General features: G+C 40.0%; 1 protein-coding gene across 2 annotated transcripts in view; it reads left to right on the top strand.

Annotated features, from left to right (window-relative positions):
- The window catches only part of LOC144211019 (matrix metalloproteinase-17-like), a 60,234-nt gene that overhangs the window by 9,655 nt on the left and 31,514 nt on the right, over positions 1-19,065 (top strand). The window contains exon 1 of one of the 2 annotated variants that reach the window (XM_077738003.1): positions 747-1,202. The exons of the other annotated variant lie outside the window; for it this stretch is intronic. Coding sequence (XP_077594129.1) covers positions 1,056-1,202 — 147 coding nt within the window. The 5' untranslated portion in view covers positions 747-1,055. Of the gene's footprint in view, positions 1-746; positions 1,203-19,065 lie in introns of those variants that run through there. 2 annotated transcript variants of the gene reach the window in all.

The following is a 19,065-nucleotide window of genomic DNA, read 5'->3' as shown; positions in this document are numbered from 1 at the left end:
AAAAGATGACTAAATCAAGGGTATGGCTTATATGTGTACTAGGCGTACAGCATTGCTTTACTTTTTTCACCAGTAGATGATGGCAAATCAACATTAACTACTTGTTGATTAATTTCTGCTTTTCAGTAAGAAAACAATCATTACTGGATGAATTACTAACTTCCTGATGATATTGACCCTAATAATGTGATTTTGGTTCATACAGTATCTCAGAAATACCATGTCCGATGATTTTCCCTAAGATTTTCCCTTCAACAAATACTAACTTCCTTATGATATTGACCCTACTAATGTGCTTTTGGTTCATACAGTATCTCAGAAATACCACGTGCAATGATTTTTCTTAAGATTTTCCCTTCAACGTAAATCATTTCTACTCCCTACTAAAACCATGAATATGGGGGTGAAAATTGTGAATCTGGGTGCGGTTCTCCGCATGAAATTGTCAAATTCAACGATTCCAAGGCAATTTTAAGGGTGCGTCTTATACACGGAGGTGATTTATAGGCGAGAAAATACGGTAATCCTATTGGCTGAGACCACTATCATTTAACTTCCCCAATTGGTTTCTTCTAGATTTTCCTTAGTTTTAATATATTTCCTCTCCCCAACACCCTCATATGTTAATTTATGATCTAATTTTCTACATGGGTTACAGTTACGTAGTGATAAAAAAAAAAGAAAAGTGTTCAAAACACACCCCCGCGCCCGCCTCTACTTTCACCCCGCTGGGTAGCCCCGTTTACTCGTGTGTCTTAACGCGCGAGTATGAGGCACAAAAACCCCACGCAGCTGCTTCCATTCCTCACAACCCCAGACTGGGAAGCTTAAGCCACTTGCTACTTGCTTTAGGAGCGGACATCATGGCCACTTAGCTCGTATTCACACGGAAATCCAACTTCTTCAGCTACCCGTTTTAATGTGTTTTATGTGTTTGCACTCCACTGGGAGGTAGCCATTGATTTATTCATTCTTTCTCTTTTATTTTTTTTATTTTTTTTTACATTTTTTTATTTGCTTAACACGCTCGACGACACATTGTCCGCGCTGTGGATATGCCACTTCCCGGCTGGAGCAGCATGTCTCCGTCCAAGCAAACAGGGAATATTTGCGCGGAGATGCTGCTCCTGGTGACTATTGTGTTGCTCCTGCCTCCGAGTCGAGCGGCTCCCCCGCAGACCGAACGGGAAGGCACCGGTGTGGTAAGTCATCTCCCTGTCTACTAACTTTGTCCTTTTTTTTTTTCACGTCCGAGTGGATGAACACCGCTTTTTGGTAGAATTTTGAGAGGCTAAACAGTCCTACCTCTACTTACGAATACCTCTAAGTACGAAATGTTCATGTGGCAAAACCTTTTGATATGCAAAGGAGTGTCTCAAGATAAGAAAACAAGATCCAAGTTACAAAAAAATGTCAATACTACATTTAATTCCTTTATTTTGAAATTGACGCAGATGCATTGCTTCTTGCTTAACAAGCAGCCGAGGTGTTGTGAAACCAAAACAGTGATGGAGAACCGTGATCTGACACAGTAAATAAGATTTAAGCTTTGCAATGAATGCCTTCGCCACGGCTGTCACGCATCCCGCTGACAGGAAACGAGGCACACTTCCAGCTCAGTGACAGCACGAGACAATGCCATTTATTGGATGTGTCATTTTCTCTCCGTCGCGCTTTGGCAATCTGTCAAAAAGACACTTTTTAGGGATGAGTTCGAATTGATGCAGATTTAAGATAGAGTTTAGCCATGTTGCTTTGTTGTGGTTGAAATGATATCTAAACAGACTATGGCTTTTTCGTGAGATTGATTTAACTTTTTATAGGGCTAGGGCAACTTTTTCAGTCGTAGGTATCCAAAGCATCAGGGGTCGCAGTGTGTGCATATTTTCATTCCAATGAAAAGCAGAGCTCCCTTTTTTCAATAAAGTTGTATCATAATAAAAATTAATGTGGTAACAATTTTTGATTTTGGACTAAAATATCTATACAGGCCGTGGATTGAATGGTTAGCACGTCGGCCTCACCGCTCTGGGGCCCTGGGTTCAAATCTAGGTCGGTCCACCTGTGTGGAGTTTGGATTAGGGTTAGGGTTCCTCCCATATTCCCCCCCCCCCAAAAAACATGCATGGTAGGCTGATTGGTCACTCTAAATTGCCCCTAAGTATGAGTGTGATCAGGAATGGTTGTCTGTCTCCTTGTGCCCTCCAATCCACTGACCACCGATTCAGGATGTCGCCCGCCTCTGTCCCGAAGTCAGCTGGGATAGGCTACAGCACCCCTGTGTCCCTGATGAGGATAAAGCAAGAGAGAGAGAAATAAGTATATTTTGATGAGAACCTGATGCTTTGTAAATGACAGAAATGACTTTTTTTTTTTTTTTTACCAGAAGTTTAAGATGTTTTGCTGGCCAAATTATATTAATTTCCTAACAAAAATGAAGTAACATGAGCAGTACAACCAGGAAGTGTGTTCGTAGCGGTCTAGTGTCCACCAAGTCTCTGGGTGCAATAATAGCATGAGATACACATTATGCTGGTATCAAGACTGATATTTTAACGATCGGCCGCAAGATCTTCGATCAGCCTTAACAACTATTGGGATGTGCTGACATGGTAAACGCTACGAACCCATCAATCAAGGCTACCTGAGTCTGGCCAGTCAGAGCAGGTATAACTAGGTCAGATGGCGACGCCCTAGGTAAGATGGAAGTGATAGACACAAGTGAGTTTTTTCTTGAATATCATTCATGTACGTCAAAATAAAATGTGTTTATTATTTTATCTGTTTATCTTTTCTCTATTTTGAAATAAATGACTGTATTGGCTGCATTGTCTTGCGTTATGCCCTTTTGTCTTTGTCACCGTGCAGTTTTGTTCATGTCGTCTTATTATGGACATGGAAACTGTACCCTCGATTCAGTCATCACTTTTTTTGTCCAACAAAGGTGGCTTATACGCGAGTAAATACGGTAATTTTATGTTCATTATGTCTCATTTTTGTGTTTTTTTTATATCTTTCCTAAAAAAAAATGACAGTTTGATCCATTTTAAAGGGTTTAGTTGGTAGTTTTGTGAAGAACCGTGGAACAAATGAGAGAATTTACTTATAAAGTACTACTCTACTTACAAAATGTTCAACTTACAAAAAAAGTTCTGGAACCAATGACTTTCGTAAGTAGAGGTAGAAAATGTCTGAGCTAAATGCCATGTCTAAGTATGGTCAGGTGATAAGTTTAATGAAAGGTCCAAAAAGACTGAGTTGCTGCTGAAATCATACTTTTCAGTGTTATGGCTTTTGTAGCAGATGTTTTTGTCTCCCATAACAAATTCAAGCCTCAAGCCACGAGAATATTTGCCCAGACGCTCTTAAGCATCTGGGTCTTTAGTGTTCCTACACTTTCTATCTTTTGTTCTGCCTCGAACCAAATTTGATGATGGACATTCTATTTGCTCTTTTGCATTGCTTCCCAGTCCCAGGGTTCTGATATTTATGAAATCTGTCTGTAAAATGACAATCGTGTTCAGTTGTTCACTGAGTTACTGCATAACATAGGTTTCACTTGAGCAGGAATTTTCATAAGAATATCTTTACCTGGACCACTATTGAGTTTATGTAGATGTTTTGCCTACGAGATATTTATTAATTCATACCTTCATACCACTCATCCTTGTATGGGGATTAGGGGTTGCTAGAGTGTAACCCGACTTTGGGCGAAGGGCAGCCTACACCGTAGACTGGTTGCCCGTCAACCACAGGGCACACGCACTCGTGGCACTGGCGGGAATTGAGCACACACCTGCCCGCACTGAAGTCAGATGAGTGAACCTCCATAACATATAGCCTTAATTTTTTAAAACATTTTTACATGTCAGTCACCGCATATACAGCAAAATGCTTCAAACACATGTTGCAGGACACAAACAAACGTTTTATTTCACATTACATGATTTTTCAGTGGCTTTTCGGTATTTCAAAGGTCTGATTGGAACAAGGAATTAGGCCTTAAAACTGATAATGTTGTTAGTGTTAAGGAATGGTAAAAGTAAAAGACAATGTGATTTTGTTTATGCTCTACTCCACGATTTCCCAACCACTGTGCAGTAGCACAATGGTGTCATTTTGACCAGCCAAGCAGTCATACAGTGTAATATTCCAAAAGAAATATGGTAATATTACGAGATTGGAACAAAATATATTGTAACATTACACAGTTAAAATTATAATGTTACAAGATGAAAGTTGTTTTGCTGTTTATTATTAATGTAATGTGAACTGGAAATTGTTTGGTTTCACGTTCATCAGCTTTTGGTGACTGTGTGACCACAGAATTGCTTTTTTTTGCATCATTAACAGTTTAAAGTCATCTTGGGAGAAATAGTAAAAAAAAAAAAAATGTTGCATTAAATCATGTGAAACGAAAGTTATTTGTGGTCTACAGACTTCAACTTTTGGCGATGTAAGGTCGGTTTGAAAAAATTGATATTGATCAACTTTCTTAGTGTTTCTTTCATCCCCGTTGATAAAACCTTGATGAATATGAATTTATATTGAAAGTAGGACTGCAACGGGCCGAGCAACACCAGTACAAGTCGGACACTCGCCGAGTCCTGACCTGATGCGCCTCGGAGCGTCGGTGCTAGTGGTGTGCCATGAGATTTTTGCAATGCTAACAGGGCCACATGTCAAAAATGGTTGGGAGACACTATTCTACTCTCAGCAATTATGTAACAATTCTTACAACTCATCAAATAAAATTTGAATTGAAAACCCCAATACCAATGGCAGCGGCAGTGTCAACGGCAGCTTGGTCGATGGCTGGGTATCGTGTGTTAAAAAATGTTATGGGCACACAGTGATTATGTCAAAATGATTTGGATCTCACTAGGGCAACACATTACCTACTGGTTGGCTGATCTTCCTTACTAATTAGGATCTTAGTTCTGGCTTCCTTTGCGGTTATAATCAATTTTTTAATATTTTTTTTATTTTATTACACCGACGTACTCCCAAATTCTCAAAACATGCTTGTTGGTTAAATCTGATGAATGAATTTGAAACACAATGGAAGCACAAATGGTGAAATGATGTTCAATGAAACACAAATAAATAATCAATAAATAATAAGTAGTCCGGCTGATCTCACTCTGACTACTTATTTATGTATTTCTTATTTGGTGATTATGTATTTGTCTGTTTGTTTTCTGTTGTTATTTGTGCACTATGTAGTGAAAGCTTTAAATCAATTCAATTCTATTCAATGAAGCAGTAGGTGTGAATATGTGCCTACCGACTGACTGCCTACCAGTTTAAGCCGTTACCTTCGACCTGCCTGTGGGAGCATTGGTCCACTCCATCCCAAAAATACCTAATGAGGACTACTAGATTAAGAAAAGTATAAATGAACGGCTGGTTGGATGAATTACAGAGGGCTGAGTTCAACATCTTATATTTGAATAAAGGCAGTGTGTAATTTATGATTCTGTGGAGCCAGATGGGCTATTGACACCATCCCTCCCACCGGTGACCCTCTAGATTGATTGAATGTAGAAAAAGTGTTTCCCCCCAACTATCAAGCTAGCCTCAGCTGTCATTGAATTATTTGTCCAGCTTTTAAGTGGTTTTATTTGTTTCGGCTCAGTCATGCTCATAACCGTTTCCCATTTGGGACAAGGGCCACAAAAAAGCCTCTCGCCCACAGAGACTTGTCTTCCTCTACTTTTTCTGCTCCTCCCCCACACACCCATGCCAACCCTGGCTTTGTGCTGCATCACTTAGTGAGGCTTGTGCGCTGCTGTGTCTTGCTCTTTTTTAAAACTAATTAAGTGAAACAAACTTTAAGCAACGCTCTGAGCCACGCATGCTCCCCTCTTATCTAGTGCAGCGCTTAAAAGCATTTGTAATCCATGTAAAATGGGAGTAACAGGAAATTTTAATGCTAAATACTAACTGAATTGTTTTATCTTCATTAGCAATTTCTAAAGAATTATATTTTACAGTTCATATGAAGCAGAGTTCTGTGCTGTACTGTGTTTATCGGCTTTATTGCTTCAATACTTTATACAGAAACACATGCATTAACAAGCAGTAAAAGTGGTTCTAAATGAAGGTGCATTTGTTGCTAAATGAAAAAAATGGTTAACTCTGGAATTTCTGGTCTCATGTCCTCTGGTTTGATGGAACATGCTCCGGTCATTGATGGTCCCTCCCACAGGTCTAATTTAACATAGTTTCTTCCCAGAAGTACCACCAGTGCCTCTCATTAGCTTTTCTGAGCATGAACGTGTATTTCAAGTGAATCACATTCTGCCAGTCCCTGATCTCGTCTTTTGTTCCTTGAGGTTACTACTTCTTCCATATGTGGATTCATTTCACAAAAATATTTGAAGTTTTCTGATTCACATCCAGAAGCTGAAAAATGGCTTAGCCCACTTATCATAGAGCTGCATAATTTGTCATTTGTTAAACTACTACCATGAGCATGCAATAGCTATGTTGCTTAAACGTCCACTTTCATGGATTTATATACACCAATTACATGATAGAATTCTGTTTTGCTCAAGTCTGGCCTTGCTGTCAGGTGGTAAATCTACATAGTAATATTACAAAATTCAAATGGTAATACTATAAGATTAAAGTAATTTTGTTGCTTATTTTCTGGAACATGAAGTTGCTTGACTTCACGATCTTAAACTTTTGTCGACGTTGAGTCCATGTGAGCACAAAATTGCTCTTTTCATCAAGTTAGGAGCTAAGTAAAATTGGGAGTTTTAAAAAATAGTCGTTATGTTAGGAGATTTAAGTTTCTTTCCTGTTTTTACGTTACGTGAACCTGAAGTTGTTTGGTTTCAAGGGTATCAACTTTTGGCGATGTAGATAAGAAGTCTGTGTGAGCACAACATTGCTTTTCATGTACATTTAGGAGTTTTAAGTAATATTGGGATTAAAAGTCATAAAATTATGAGATTAAAAACGTTACATTACTTATTTTTACATCCGTCAAACTAGAAGTCGCTCAGGGTCCGCCGACATCGACCTTTAGTGACTTCAGGTCGGTATGAGAAATTGGATACCTTAATCGTTTTTGGGGTTTCTTTGATTCCTGTTGGTAAAAGATGATGAGCATTTTATATTGTTAATATGTGACAGTTTTCAGATTGGAAGATTTTCAACTTGTGCTGTGCTTGAGATTTTCTTTCAATGCAAAAAGTGTTCCGCAGCTCAAAGAAGGTAGGGAAACACTGCCCTAAGGCTCAGTTCGCTTGAGGTTCACCCTCAGACTGGGCCCCCTTAAAGTGCCTGGTGAGTCGTGTGCTCTTGCTCTGCGGCCATAGATCTTCTGATCTTCAACTTGCGTCTGTGGTTATACTTCTGCAGTGTTGGTGGAATGTACAGCCCCTTTGGGTGCCAACCTTCTGAGGCTTTGTCGGCTGTGCCTGAGCCATGACTGCCTGACATGCCCAACCTGGGTTTTGCAGCTGTTGTCTCCTCTTGGCTGGTTCAACCTCTGAGTGCTACGACAATGGGTCTAATGGGCCTTCTGCTTCATTGGAGCTCATGTTCTTGTTGGAGCGCTCTTCGGTCGGTTCCCCTGATGACTCCACGCAGGCAGTGTGGCGGAGCGCTTTACCCAGCCGGCAATTGGGATTTCCGCCTGCTGTGGTGCCTTGTGATTCCCTTGCTGGGTTATATCAGGGGACCTTTGTTGCTTGGTGGGATCCTGTGGCCCTCTTTCTGCACTCTTCTTAGTGCCGGGCTTGGGTAGCCATGCATGTCCCAGCTGTTGTCAGCTTGGGCTGCATCCCTGGTGGCGAGTCTGCTTTTGTGTCCCTCGTCGGGTTCCTTTGGGAGTCACTTAGTTCAGTTGTGGACTTTTGCAGCCTTAGTCGGGTGAATGGCGACTTAATTGCTGGGTGTTTGGTGCTGGTATGCATGCCGGATGCCTTGGTAATGCGCTAGCTTGCCTTTTTAGACATTGAGGCCTGTGGGGGGTGTTGGCGCCTAGGAGATGGGCTTCTGCGATGTGGATGTATGCTTTTGCCGTGGTGGCAGTGGAGCTCAGAAGGGTGACATCCTACCCCGTGCATTCTCATCAAAGGCTGTAGCTTTCTAAACCCCAGCCCCTCATCGTTGCTATGGTCATGTGTTGCCTTTTGTCCACCTGCCTACCTGCTACCCGAGCAGTGGCCGGCACCTTGCTGTTTCACCAGCCCCATGTGCAGCTCAGTAGCTCGACTGCTTTGGCAGTGTGCCCCCAGGTGGTCTCAATCTTGGCCTTTTGAGGGTTGTTTTTGACAAACAGGGCTTTGTGTGCCTTGTCTCCTACCAGTTGAGCAGAGTCTGCTTGGCTGTTGGGGATCGTCCTGGTATGGGCAGCCCCTCGTCTTGTCGGTTTGCTCGACAGTCTTGTGGATGTCCAGTCCCACTGTCTGTTTGGCCGGTGGGGGCTTATCTACCCCTTGGGTATTGTTTACAATTCCATGCACCACCGGCTTCCCAGGGGTTGATCTATTGGTCTCTTGAGAGGCATTGACGGGCTGGCTTTCAGTTGTTTTAGCAGTTCAGTCGCTCAACTGCTTTGGCTACAAATTCCAGTGCCTGGGAAGGGCAGAGCATCGTAAAAGACAATCCACATCCTAGCTTCCACCTCTTCAACCTGCTGCCTCCTGGCAGGTGCTACCGGACCATAGCTGCCAAACAAAGAGACTCAGAAGTTTATTCCCATACTTAACTCGAGTTCTGCTCCTCAGAGGATCTAATCAAGACTATTGTCTTGTCTTACACTAAAAATCCCTAGGCTGCTAGCCACTAGAGTAAGTTTTTGTACCTGACCACTTATTTATGTTACCAAGTATCTATGTTGACTACTTCTTTTTGTACTGTTTAAAATGAAGCATCGCTCTGTGCTAACGATAACTATATTCAAATATTTTTTGTCAACAATAATAATAAAATTGTAGGATAATTTTTAAAATAATTTTAAACTGCACCACTCTACAACTGCAAAGAACGGGTGCACTGATATAATATGACGCTAGTTCCAAACCAACATTCAGAAGAAGAGGATGATAAGGACATTTTTTTTGGCATGGTTAGTAATAGGCGGCTACCACGGAGCATGAATGCAAAAGGACAATAATGGCAAATAATCGATTGAGATGGAGGACAACATCGAGCCAACCCACTAAAAGATCCAAGTGAATTCTCACTGGCGTTTTCTTCCTTTCTTTCTTTTCAATGCCTAGTAAATATCTGTGCACAAATAGCAGCCTTATTGAAAAATTCTTTAACCCACTGTCCTCATTCGAGGACAGCTTCTGTTCCAGACCAACGCTCGGGAGAAGAGGAAACATGTTTTAATGCAAATGGACAATGACATGGCCAAAATGAGCGATTTTGAGATGCAGGACAACACATCTGATTCACAAAAAGATCCAAATGAATTCTCCCTGGCATTTTCTTACTATTTTTTTAATGCCTCATACTTGTGCAAAGAGCAGCCTTATGGAAAATGTCCTTAACCCACCGTTCTCGTTTATGGACAGCCCGTAATATTTTTCTTACTTGATATCAAGGTGTTTCCCCATTTTATGTAAACATTCTGAAAACGTTGCAAAATCTAAAACTTGTTAACTTGGGTTAAAATGGGTTAAATTCATCTCATGTTTTAATTGTATTTTTTCGTAAATGGCCATGGGTGAGGTAAATTTAAACGGTTTCTTTTTGTGAGGCTGAAAATAGTCTGCTTGCTAATGGTGATGATGTCTTCAGTTAATTGTGCATTTTATTTATTTAATATTGCACAGCAACTTTTGGTTCGAATGCAAATAAATAAAATTATAGATGCCTGTCAAAATTTCATCAGGTTTTATTCTTTACTTACTTTACATGGTGTAAGGAGGGAGTTGTCTTAACTATATTGCACAAAAAAAACAACAAAAATCATCATTTTATATTGTCTGCTATAATCCTTATAAAGCGTAGTTTATGGGTGTGTGACTGTGTGTACGTTAAGATTCTCTGGTTCTTTTTGTCCAAACCGTGCAACGGGGAGAGTCGCAATTTTTGTTATGAGGCCAGAAACGGCTGTTGGATCCTGATAGACGAGTGATTGAATATCTTCACCTTCTCTGTGTGTTAACTCAACTTTTTTTGTTAAAGCTGAAAGCAGAGTTGATGTATGAATCGTAGTTTTTACATCTAGGTGCTTCCCGGAACACTTTTTTGCTGTTGTGACGCGAGTTATAAAACATCCACACATCCATAAATCATGCTTTATCTATTCTCTAATCCTTATAATGTGTGATGTACGGACGGATGGATGTGTGTGCACCTGGAAACTCGCTGGCGGATATTCTTCCTAAAATGACTTGGAAAGGCGTGTTGGGTCAGCGCGCCCAGCACCTTCGTGTCTCGCCGAGTCTTTCTGTCACGACAGGGGAAAAAAGTTTTTCAGGGAGCAGGAATAGTTAAAGGGTGATTTATGGATGGGTGGATGTTTTATGTTAAAATTCTCACGCTACTTTTGTACGAACCTTGCATCGTTGAGAGTTGACATTATGGTGGCCAAAATTGGCTGTCGGATCCAAACCGTGCATCGTAAATATTTGAATTTATTTATGGTGGCCAGAAACGGCTGTCGAATCCTAAGAGAAGATAAAGAAATTCAATCGTCTTGTCTATTAGCGTGCAAACTCAAGCTTTGAGCATTTGCAAGCATTATTGATGTGTCTGAGCAGAAATATGTTAGCTTGCTGCTCTTTTGCAGTAGTTTTAAGCAATACACTGTGACTATTCCAAAATCCATACTTTCTTCAGTGCATTCACTCGAGTGATCCCATTTAGTCATTTCCGCTTGAATTTAGTTGCTTGAACTATACAACAGCACCGCTATTGTGTGAGTATTTATTTTCACCCTGGTTTACAATGTTTTACGAAAAATAACACCCAAACACTGCTTAAATAGGTAAAATTCGTCAGCCTTCCTTTTGAAATTGACCATCAATTTTTCCTTACTTTTTCCTAAAAAGCATACTCCTGCTTCTTTATATACATTACATTCCTTGATACATCCTTTTTTTGCATACTTTTTTTTACAATTTTACAATTATGCCAAAAAAGATGAGTTCTCATTTCGTATTGAGTTCGGAAAGGCAATTGAAGATGGCCGCACAATCTTATGCATTCGAAAGCGGTGGCACAGCTTCTATCTCAGTGGGAGCTCATGATTCTGCATCTATATAATGGTTACATAGCCCCTGACCATGATCAGATGCCTACTATTGAGAGTGTGGACTAAGCAGAGGCAATATCATCTGTGGGGCCCGCATGCGTGTAACTGAAATTTTCCTTTCTCATCGAACCCATTTTTCAAAAGAGATTTTTCTTAATAGTGCAACAATTGTCTTTTGGTTCTAAACAAGCAGGTGTGACTGGCTTGTTTCTTATAAAGCAAGGTAACATGGTTTCTCTCAATTAAATTATTTGCTTATTCACGAGTTAGAAGTTTCAAATTTGAAGGAAAAAGGATGTCATAGTTCTTGTGATAAGAATTTTTATCATATCGACCTGGTCTATTTCAGGCAAATTTGAGGCCTCACTTATCATTTTTTTAGAGAACTGTGCTTGAGAATTTTTCGATCCTTAACATCGTATTAAAAAAAAAAACACAACAACATATGAACACGATTTTTGCGCTGCTGTCACACTGCTTGTCAAAAAGTATGACCTTTTTTGTTTGCTGGACTCGTTAATGAGGACAAAAGTCACAGTAATGGCATCTCATTGCATTACTGACTGACAGTAATGAACAGTTTAACACAAAATTTACATTATCCGTTAAGAGTGCAAAGGAAAGTAAACTGTTGACAGACAGTTATGCCACTAATCACTCTTCGAGCCCATTAAATACCATTCCATTGGTAAATTCTACAAGGATCAGGTTCGATGTGTGAAAGGTAATCAGTTTATCAAAGAGTAATCATTTAACAAAGAAGAAATTGCCCCCAGTCTATAAAATAGTGCCATGTTTAGTAAACGTCGATGGTATGGTAATCAGTGTGCAGTCTTGGTAAGTTGCATTACACCAAGAGGTGCCAGTTTGCATCACAAGTGTATGAGTTGTAAAGGACCTAATTCAAGATTTTATTTTAATTTAATTCAAATTTATTGTTGTTACTCTCTTAAAGAATGATTTAATTTCATTAATAAGATTTCCATAATATACATATAGGTTCATATTCTGTGCATGAGTTTTATTATGGAGGTAAAGCATCAGCTGATGCGTGAACTGCAAAGGTGTTTTGTCAGTCTTTCATAAATCTTATACCGGCAGAAGCGGCACAATTTCTCAAGGTGGTTGGATTTTTTTTCTTTTATGAACGAACGGAATATAATTAGACGAACTGAAAACAATCAGTCAAAACTTGACCATCTTTAGGCTGGTATGCTGCATGAGTGTTTAACACCCCCCCCCCCCCCCCATTAATTTTTCCATCTCATCCTTTTCAAATGATAAAATTGCTAGTTTTCATATGCAGTTGAGAATCACGTGTGCATTTGATATGCAAGTAAAAATGATTCTATGTGTGTTGTATTAACAGAACAGTGATTATACCTCCTTATGGAATGATTCTGTTCCCAAATCAACCTTGTTTCAAAGCAAAAGTCTGAATAAAAGTCTGTTATTTGTCTCAGCATGGTTTGGCCATGACTATTTTTATTTGATTTTGCAGTTCTGTTGCATTTTAATATTGCGATAATAATGAGGTTCTCTTTCGTGTAGCCACGATAGAGCAGCCTGTATAGGAAACCTCAAATCAACTCCATGTGGACAGTTCTATTTTCACCACTGTAGGACCGCCCCTCTTCTTTTTAACCAGATCAAAGTTTGGCTTTGCTGCTATTTTTCAAACGATTGACCAGTTCGTATAATTGCAGTGGTTTGTGGTGTTTGTGCTGGCTTCAAGGCAGAGGCCCAGAATAATCGTTTAGCTTTGCCATCTGAGCTGCCAATATTCTGCTTTAATAACATGATCAAGAAAACCCAGAAGAGGTAACAGCACCACTCTCAAATTGCTTGCAGAAACTGGCATGATTAAAATAAAAATGGGGTGTTTGTGTGCAACATTTCTTTTTAATATTGGCTCACGTGTATGTTTGACTGAGTGCTGTCACATGACAATCGTTCCTCAAAGAGCCAGAGTTGTTTGGTTTAAGGAAAAAAGAGAGGTGGTGAGGGTGATGGCACTGGTGTCAATGGCAGAGTGTGAATAGTATTAATTCCATGTCTCGAAAATGTTAAACAAAAAGGTCTCCGAGGTCGACCGAGTAGGTGGAAGATAATGAGTGTCTATGGCAGTCATTCCATGAAATCTCTTAAAAAAAAAATCTTTGCGCTAGAACTGTGTGTCCCTCTTAATTTAGGAACTAACTTGCATTGTGGAGGATGCGTGCGTTACACTACTAGTAGCTGCCTAGCAAGTTGCCATCTTGGTAAAATGTTCTAAAATATACACAATAGTTTGAGCCTCAAAGTGCTAAAAAAATCTCCCATTACACATACATTCACAGAAAAAAATTCTAATACCTTGGCGTTCTCGCAACTGCCTTTCGAATTCACTGACCTTTATTTTCAACAAGAACCTTGGTTAGGTAGGTTCTCAAAATAAATCAAAAGTAAATATAGACATAAGCGCTCATGCACATATGTTTATGTATGTATTTTTGCACAGGCGTCTTCAAACGGTATATGACAGCTGCTAAAATTCCTGAGGTAATACCAGAAAGGATATGGAACATGGTGGGGTTCACAATGATTATTCATAGCATTGAGCAGCTTATATGAGATGCTCACATGTTCAAACATTTTTTTCTTGTAATAACAATGTGTACAGGTACTCCCACATTTTTAAACTTTGCAATAACAATGTCTTGAACCATTTATTTTGTTGTGAAAAGACAGTTCACAAAGAATGTAGGAAATGTTACCAATGTTACCAACCGAAGTGTCTTTAGTGTCTCACAGTGGCTTTCTGGGAGTGATTTGACGGGTATGAAGAGAAGTAGGAGCAGATGCAAAATACATTTATTGCTCTACATGCACAAAATTCACAATGATACTCAATGAGAATATACCATGATGGTTTTTTTTAAACCCCACATTTGAATTTTTTCGTGCATTTGAGAGAGTGCAGGAGAGCTTTTTTTTGGATTATTTTTCCATTTCAGATCGACAGTAGCCAGTGCCCGCTTATTAACTGTGTTCTATAAATGAATACCCATACCTACGATCAATTTTGAGTGTCCAATCGGGCCACCATGCTTGTTTTTGGAATGTGGGAGAAAACCAGAGTACCCATGCAGGCTCGGGGAGAACATGATGGACATAACCTCCATTTGAACCTAGGACCACAGAGCTATGGACCGACGTGCTAACCACTCGTGCCACTGGGCCGGCCTCTATGTTTTCCTAATTTATTAATATTTCCAAATTCAGTTGGAATACCGTCTTAGTTTATTGAGGGACTCCACTTTGAAGTTTCACAAAGAGGGGGTCTTGGATTCAGAAACCCAGCATAGTGCATTTTCAGATTACAAACGGCCATGAAAGAAAACGTTTAACATGGGATTGTACCATTTTTTTTTTTTGTATGAGTAATGTTCTTCACACGTGTTAATTGTTGTTTCGACTATACTACCGGGCCAATCATGAGTTAAATGTAGACATGTTTCCCATTTTTCCTCCATAAGTTTGCTAGGGTAGAACTGGGATACAATTTGAAAAATATACTCACAATTTGAGCAAACGAAGAGAGCACCTTTTTAAATCCTGCAGCGTGCAAATGACTAGGGAAACATGTAAGGTTGGAAGAGCAGAAATGGGAATTGGTTAAAAAAAATAGCTGGGAATCGTTCTATGTCTTAGCTGGCGAGCATTCCATCAGCTTCACTTAAAAAAAACATGCTACTATCAACCTGTTCTTATAAAACAATGTGCAATTTATTTAATATCATTTTTTTCTCAAACAAAAGGATAAGGGAAGTCAAACTATAAGCTTTGTGTTCAGTAACCCTCAAAACAAAGCCACTTTGATTAAATGTTGTAATTTTAACCATATAAATGTGAGGATGTCTTTATTCCAATTATATATGAAGGAAATGTAATTCGATAACACCACATAAATTCCAATTGCACTTGACTCAGAACCTTCCGGGTCGTTTTCAACAATTTCGACTGCGTCTCATTTTATTCTCACTCTTACTCTAGCTCAGCCAAATGCTTCCCGGGGTGAAGTGACTGATCGTTCTTACATGAGGGACTCATTGAGCACACAAAACGCATCAGTCTTATATTTCACCTGATAGATTATTCGGAATCCATCCTATTCTCTTTTAGTTCACTGTATAAGGTCCAATTAATTCTCATTGATCGTAATGAGCAATAAAGGATCGGTCCGGGTTAAAATGTGATGAAATTTGAATTTAAATGTTCCTCATGAAAATATATTTTTAGGATCAATTGCTAAATTCAGCTGCATGCTCAAAGTGTGGCCATGCTAGCCTATACATATCTCTAAATGAACACTTCAAGTTTTGTATTTAAAAAAAAAAATTTAATGCTCAGATTGGAAAAATTGGTGGAAGTCGTAGTGATGATGTGAATTTTGAGGCATTTAAAATGGAAATGTGGTACTTTTCCGAAATGGTTGCTTAAAAAAACTAGAAACAATTTGTTTGTCCAGGATTTTGTGTTGCATTTCCGGTATGAATCCTGGAAATTCCGGTGTAGTTGGCAGCTCTGCAGTTTTAAGCCTGAGAACATTTTAGCTACAAATGTGTAAATTAGGCCAAGTTATTTGTATCTGTGAATCTAGCTAAGAAGAAAAACCAAGACATTTTCCCACCAACAGGTGCATCCTAAAATGTTACAACTAACGTCTTCCCTTGTTCTTTTCTATTCTGGTTCAGTATCGTAGCCTTCCAAAATATCCAGGATGGGAACAGTATAAACACTGTAAGAGACAGTGTGGCCTTGTGACCTTGTGATTCACCAGGTCACAAGGTTACATTTTGTGACAGTGTGTGTTTCATGTTAATGAGGATGAACAAGAAGGGAGCAGGCAGCTGTGCATCAGGCTTAAACAGGGAGGAATTGTGGGCTCAGGGAGGTCACAGGCATGAAGAAACGCTTCACAGAGCGGTTGCCGTGGTGACACCATAGCCACCGAACGTGTGCGTCTGTGTGTTGTGACAGCCATTCATTAAGGGGCGTGATGTCAGCATGACAAACAAAGGTAAGAATGTGTGTGTGGTCCAATTTAGGTGCCGAGAATAGAGAGGTCATTATCTGATGGATTCATGGCGAGTGAGAGGCTTTGCTCATATTGTCTCATGGACGACTGCTCTGATGATCAACAGAAAAATCCTTTATATCTGCTAAAGGCTTTACATCAACTATCTTTGTTGTATTTGAATAGGGTAATTAATATAATTGACTGCATAATAAACGCTTCCCATGGGCTCACCACCTGTGAGAGGGGCTGAGGTGCTCGGGTGTGACGATACTAGGGGAGCAGCCGAAAGAAGGATCCTCGGCGATCCAATGTCACCTCTCTGGTTGGGAAAGAGCCCGGGCTAATGCAGGAAGTTGAGAAGTTCCCGGTCGATGTAGTCAGTTTCATCTCTACACACAGCTATGTTTCTTGGACCACTCTTGTCGAGAGGGCTTGGACACTTTTCCACGCTGGAGTCGGATACGCCGAGCAGGTGTGGGCATACTTATTGCCCCACGGCCTGGTGCCTGTACTTTGGGATTCACTCTGGTAGACGAAAGGGTACCGGATTGTTATTTCTGCATATGCACCAAATTGCAGCTCAGAGTAGCCACCCTTTTTAGGAGTCCTTGGAAGGGGTGCTGGAGAGTCCTCGTTCTGCTGGGGGACGTCAATGCTCCGGTCAATACTCATCTCTGGGCACGAGCTGTGTCGTGACCAAAAGAACAAGATCCCGGATACAACTGGCTGAATTGAGTTTCCTTTTCTGTGTCTCCCTTAGAGATAAGGTGATAAGCTTGGTCATCCGGGAGGGGCTCGGAGTAGAGCCGCTGCTCCTCCAGATCGAGAGGGGCCAAATGAATTGGCTCAGGCATCTTATTAGGATGCCTCACTTTTGAGGTTTTTCCGTGCACGTCTCACCGGCAGGAGGCCACGGGCCCAACTGATCTGGCCTTCCCTGCCGACCCAACATTGGATAAACAGAAGAAGCTGGGATGAGAGAGGGAAAGATGTATGATTAAAAATTTAGTGTTGCCTTGCAATACAGACATGGAGACATATCTTACAGGGGACTGACTAGTGAAGGAAGTGAAATTTTGTAATTTTACTTCATTTTAACATGAAAATATGATTTTCATGTTGTGTACGTATTGTATATTGAACTACACTTAAAATGAGCTTAAAGTACTTTCTCTTCCCAAGTCAGAACACATTTAATGGCAGAACATGAGCTCTTTGAAACTCCTACTCTCCACTAAGATTGCTTTTCCTGTGATAGGTGCATTCCCGGAGTGTAAATGTTTGGCAAATCAAGAAACTTTTAGGTCACCTTTCTTTCTTTTTAGATTAAGCTAAATTTCAGATTTTGTTCCTTATATAACAAAAGAAAAACGTGAGGGAGGATGATGAAAGTTCTTGGTTGCCCGGTGTCCCACATATTCTGCTTCTGTCTAGTTTCAAACGCTACACTGATGCTCAATTCAGGACTGCGCCCGCATTGATTACAGTCTCTTTCAAACAAAGCCTGGGTTTCTTCTTAAGATCTATTTGCATTGGAAAAGCAGATGCCTTGTAGATGAAATGTGATTCTACTCAGCTGCATATCAATAAACATAATATAAGAGAGGATTTAATTTGGTTTAGTGTAGGTGTTATCAGACGCCACTGCCTGGATATAGACTATAAAATTGTTTTCCTCCTTTTAATATGCAACATACCGACTAATAAAAACTAATATATGAATAATTACCCACTCAAATTAGAGGTAATAAGATGCTTACCTCTCTGATTTCAATACTCAATACTTTGCAAATAACCAGACCTTTTTTTTCTTGATTTATTCCTTCACTAAGAATGTGAATTTGCAATTTTTGTTTCTTTTTTCGAGGATTTGAAGCTGCTTACTGATGCCAAACCTTTTTGTATTAAAGGATTACAGGTTCCTGTACTCAATGATGTTTCCAGGATTACTGAAGTGCAAACATCCTCACATTCGAATTCTGTAGCATAGAATAGCAGTATGTTAAAGTCGGCAAAGAAGCTACTTAAACCTAAATGAGGTGTGGATGAGGAGGATAACGGAAGGCTCAGTGTGTCTGCATGCGTGGAGATTTCACTATCATCATTCTCATCCTGTTATATGTATTTTGCTATGTTCACCAGTTTTTTGTGTGCATTGGCGCCTTGAAAACTGGGCATTTGATTATTGTGGCGGAGAAAGAAGTATCTCACATAGAAAGCATGTTCATTATGATATTGAGTGTTAAAAACTTTGGGCAGTGATGTGGAACTAAACAAACATATCAAGATATCAAAATTATGTTTTGGCTTTCACTTTACACTCATTTTAATGTGCATACATAATGGAGGATTTTTATATTGCATCACTGCAAACCTAATGTTGTTTATAACTTTAAACAGCAAAATTCCCGTTTGCCGTTTAATGTGTAATCATTTGAAGCCTCAGAACTTCTGAATAGTGTAGAACAAGGGTGTTAGACTTGGGTTGGTTCACGGGCTGTGTTAACAAACGAGCAAGAGTGGGCAGAGCTACCGCCGCCGATGGCTGCCGCTTGAACAGCGCCATTTTGGTTGCGGTAGCGAAAACAGACACAGACTCAAAAAGACGTTGGAAAGCTGGACAAAAACTGGAACCCCACACGGGAAATCTTCCACAAGATAGGGAACCTCTGCAGACTGTGACCGAGATAGAGAATATGCAGTCACTCTTCCAAACTTATCCGCACTGTTCCTCAGTAGTCTGGAGCTGAAGACAACAGTAGCAGAGCAGAGC

This window comes from Stigmatopora nigra, chromosome 17 (genome assembly GCF_051989575.1).
Source record: "Stigmatopora nigra isolate UIUO_SnigA chromosome 17, RoL_Snig_1.1, whole genome shotgun sequence".
NCBI lineage: Eukaryota > Metazoa > Chordata > Actinopteri > Syngnathiformes > Syngnathidae > Stigmatopora > Stigmatopora nigra.
The sequence above is the reverse complement of the archived record's forward strand: the minus strand, read 5'-3'. Positions and strand labels throughout refer to the sequence as shown.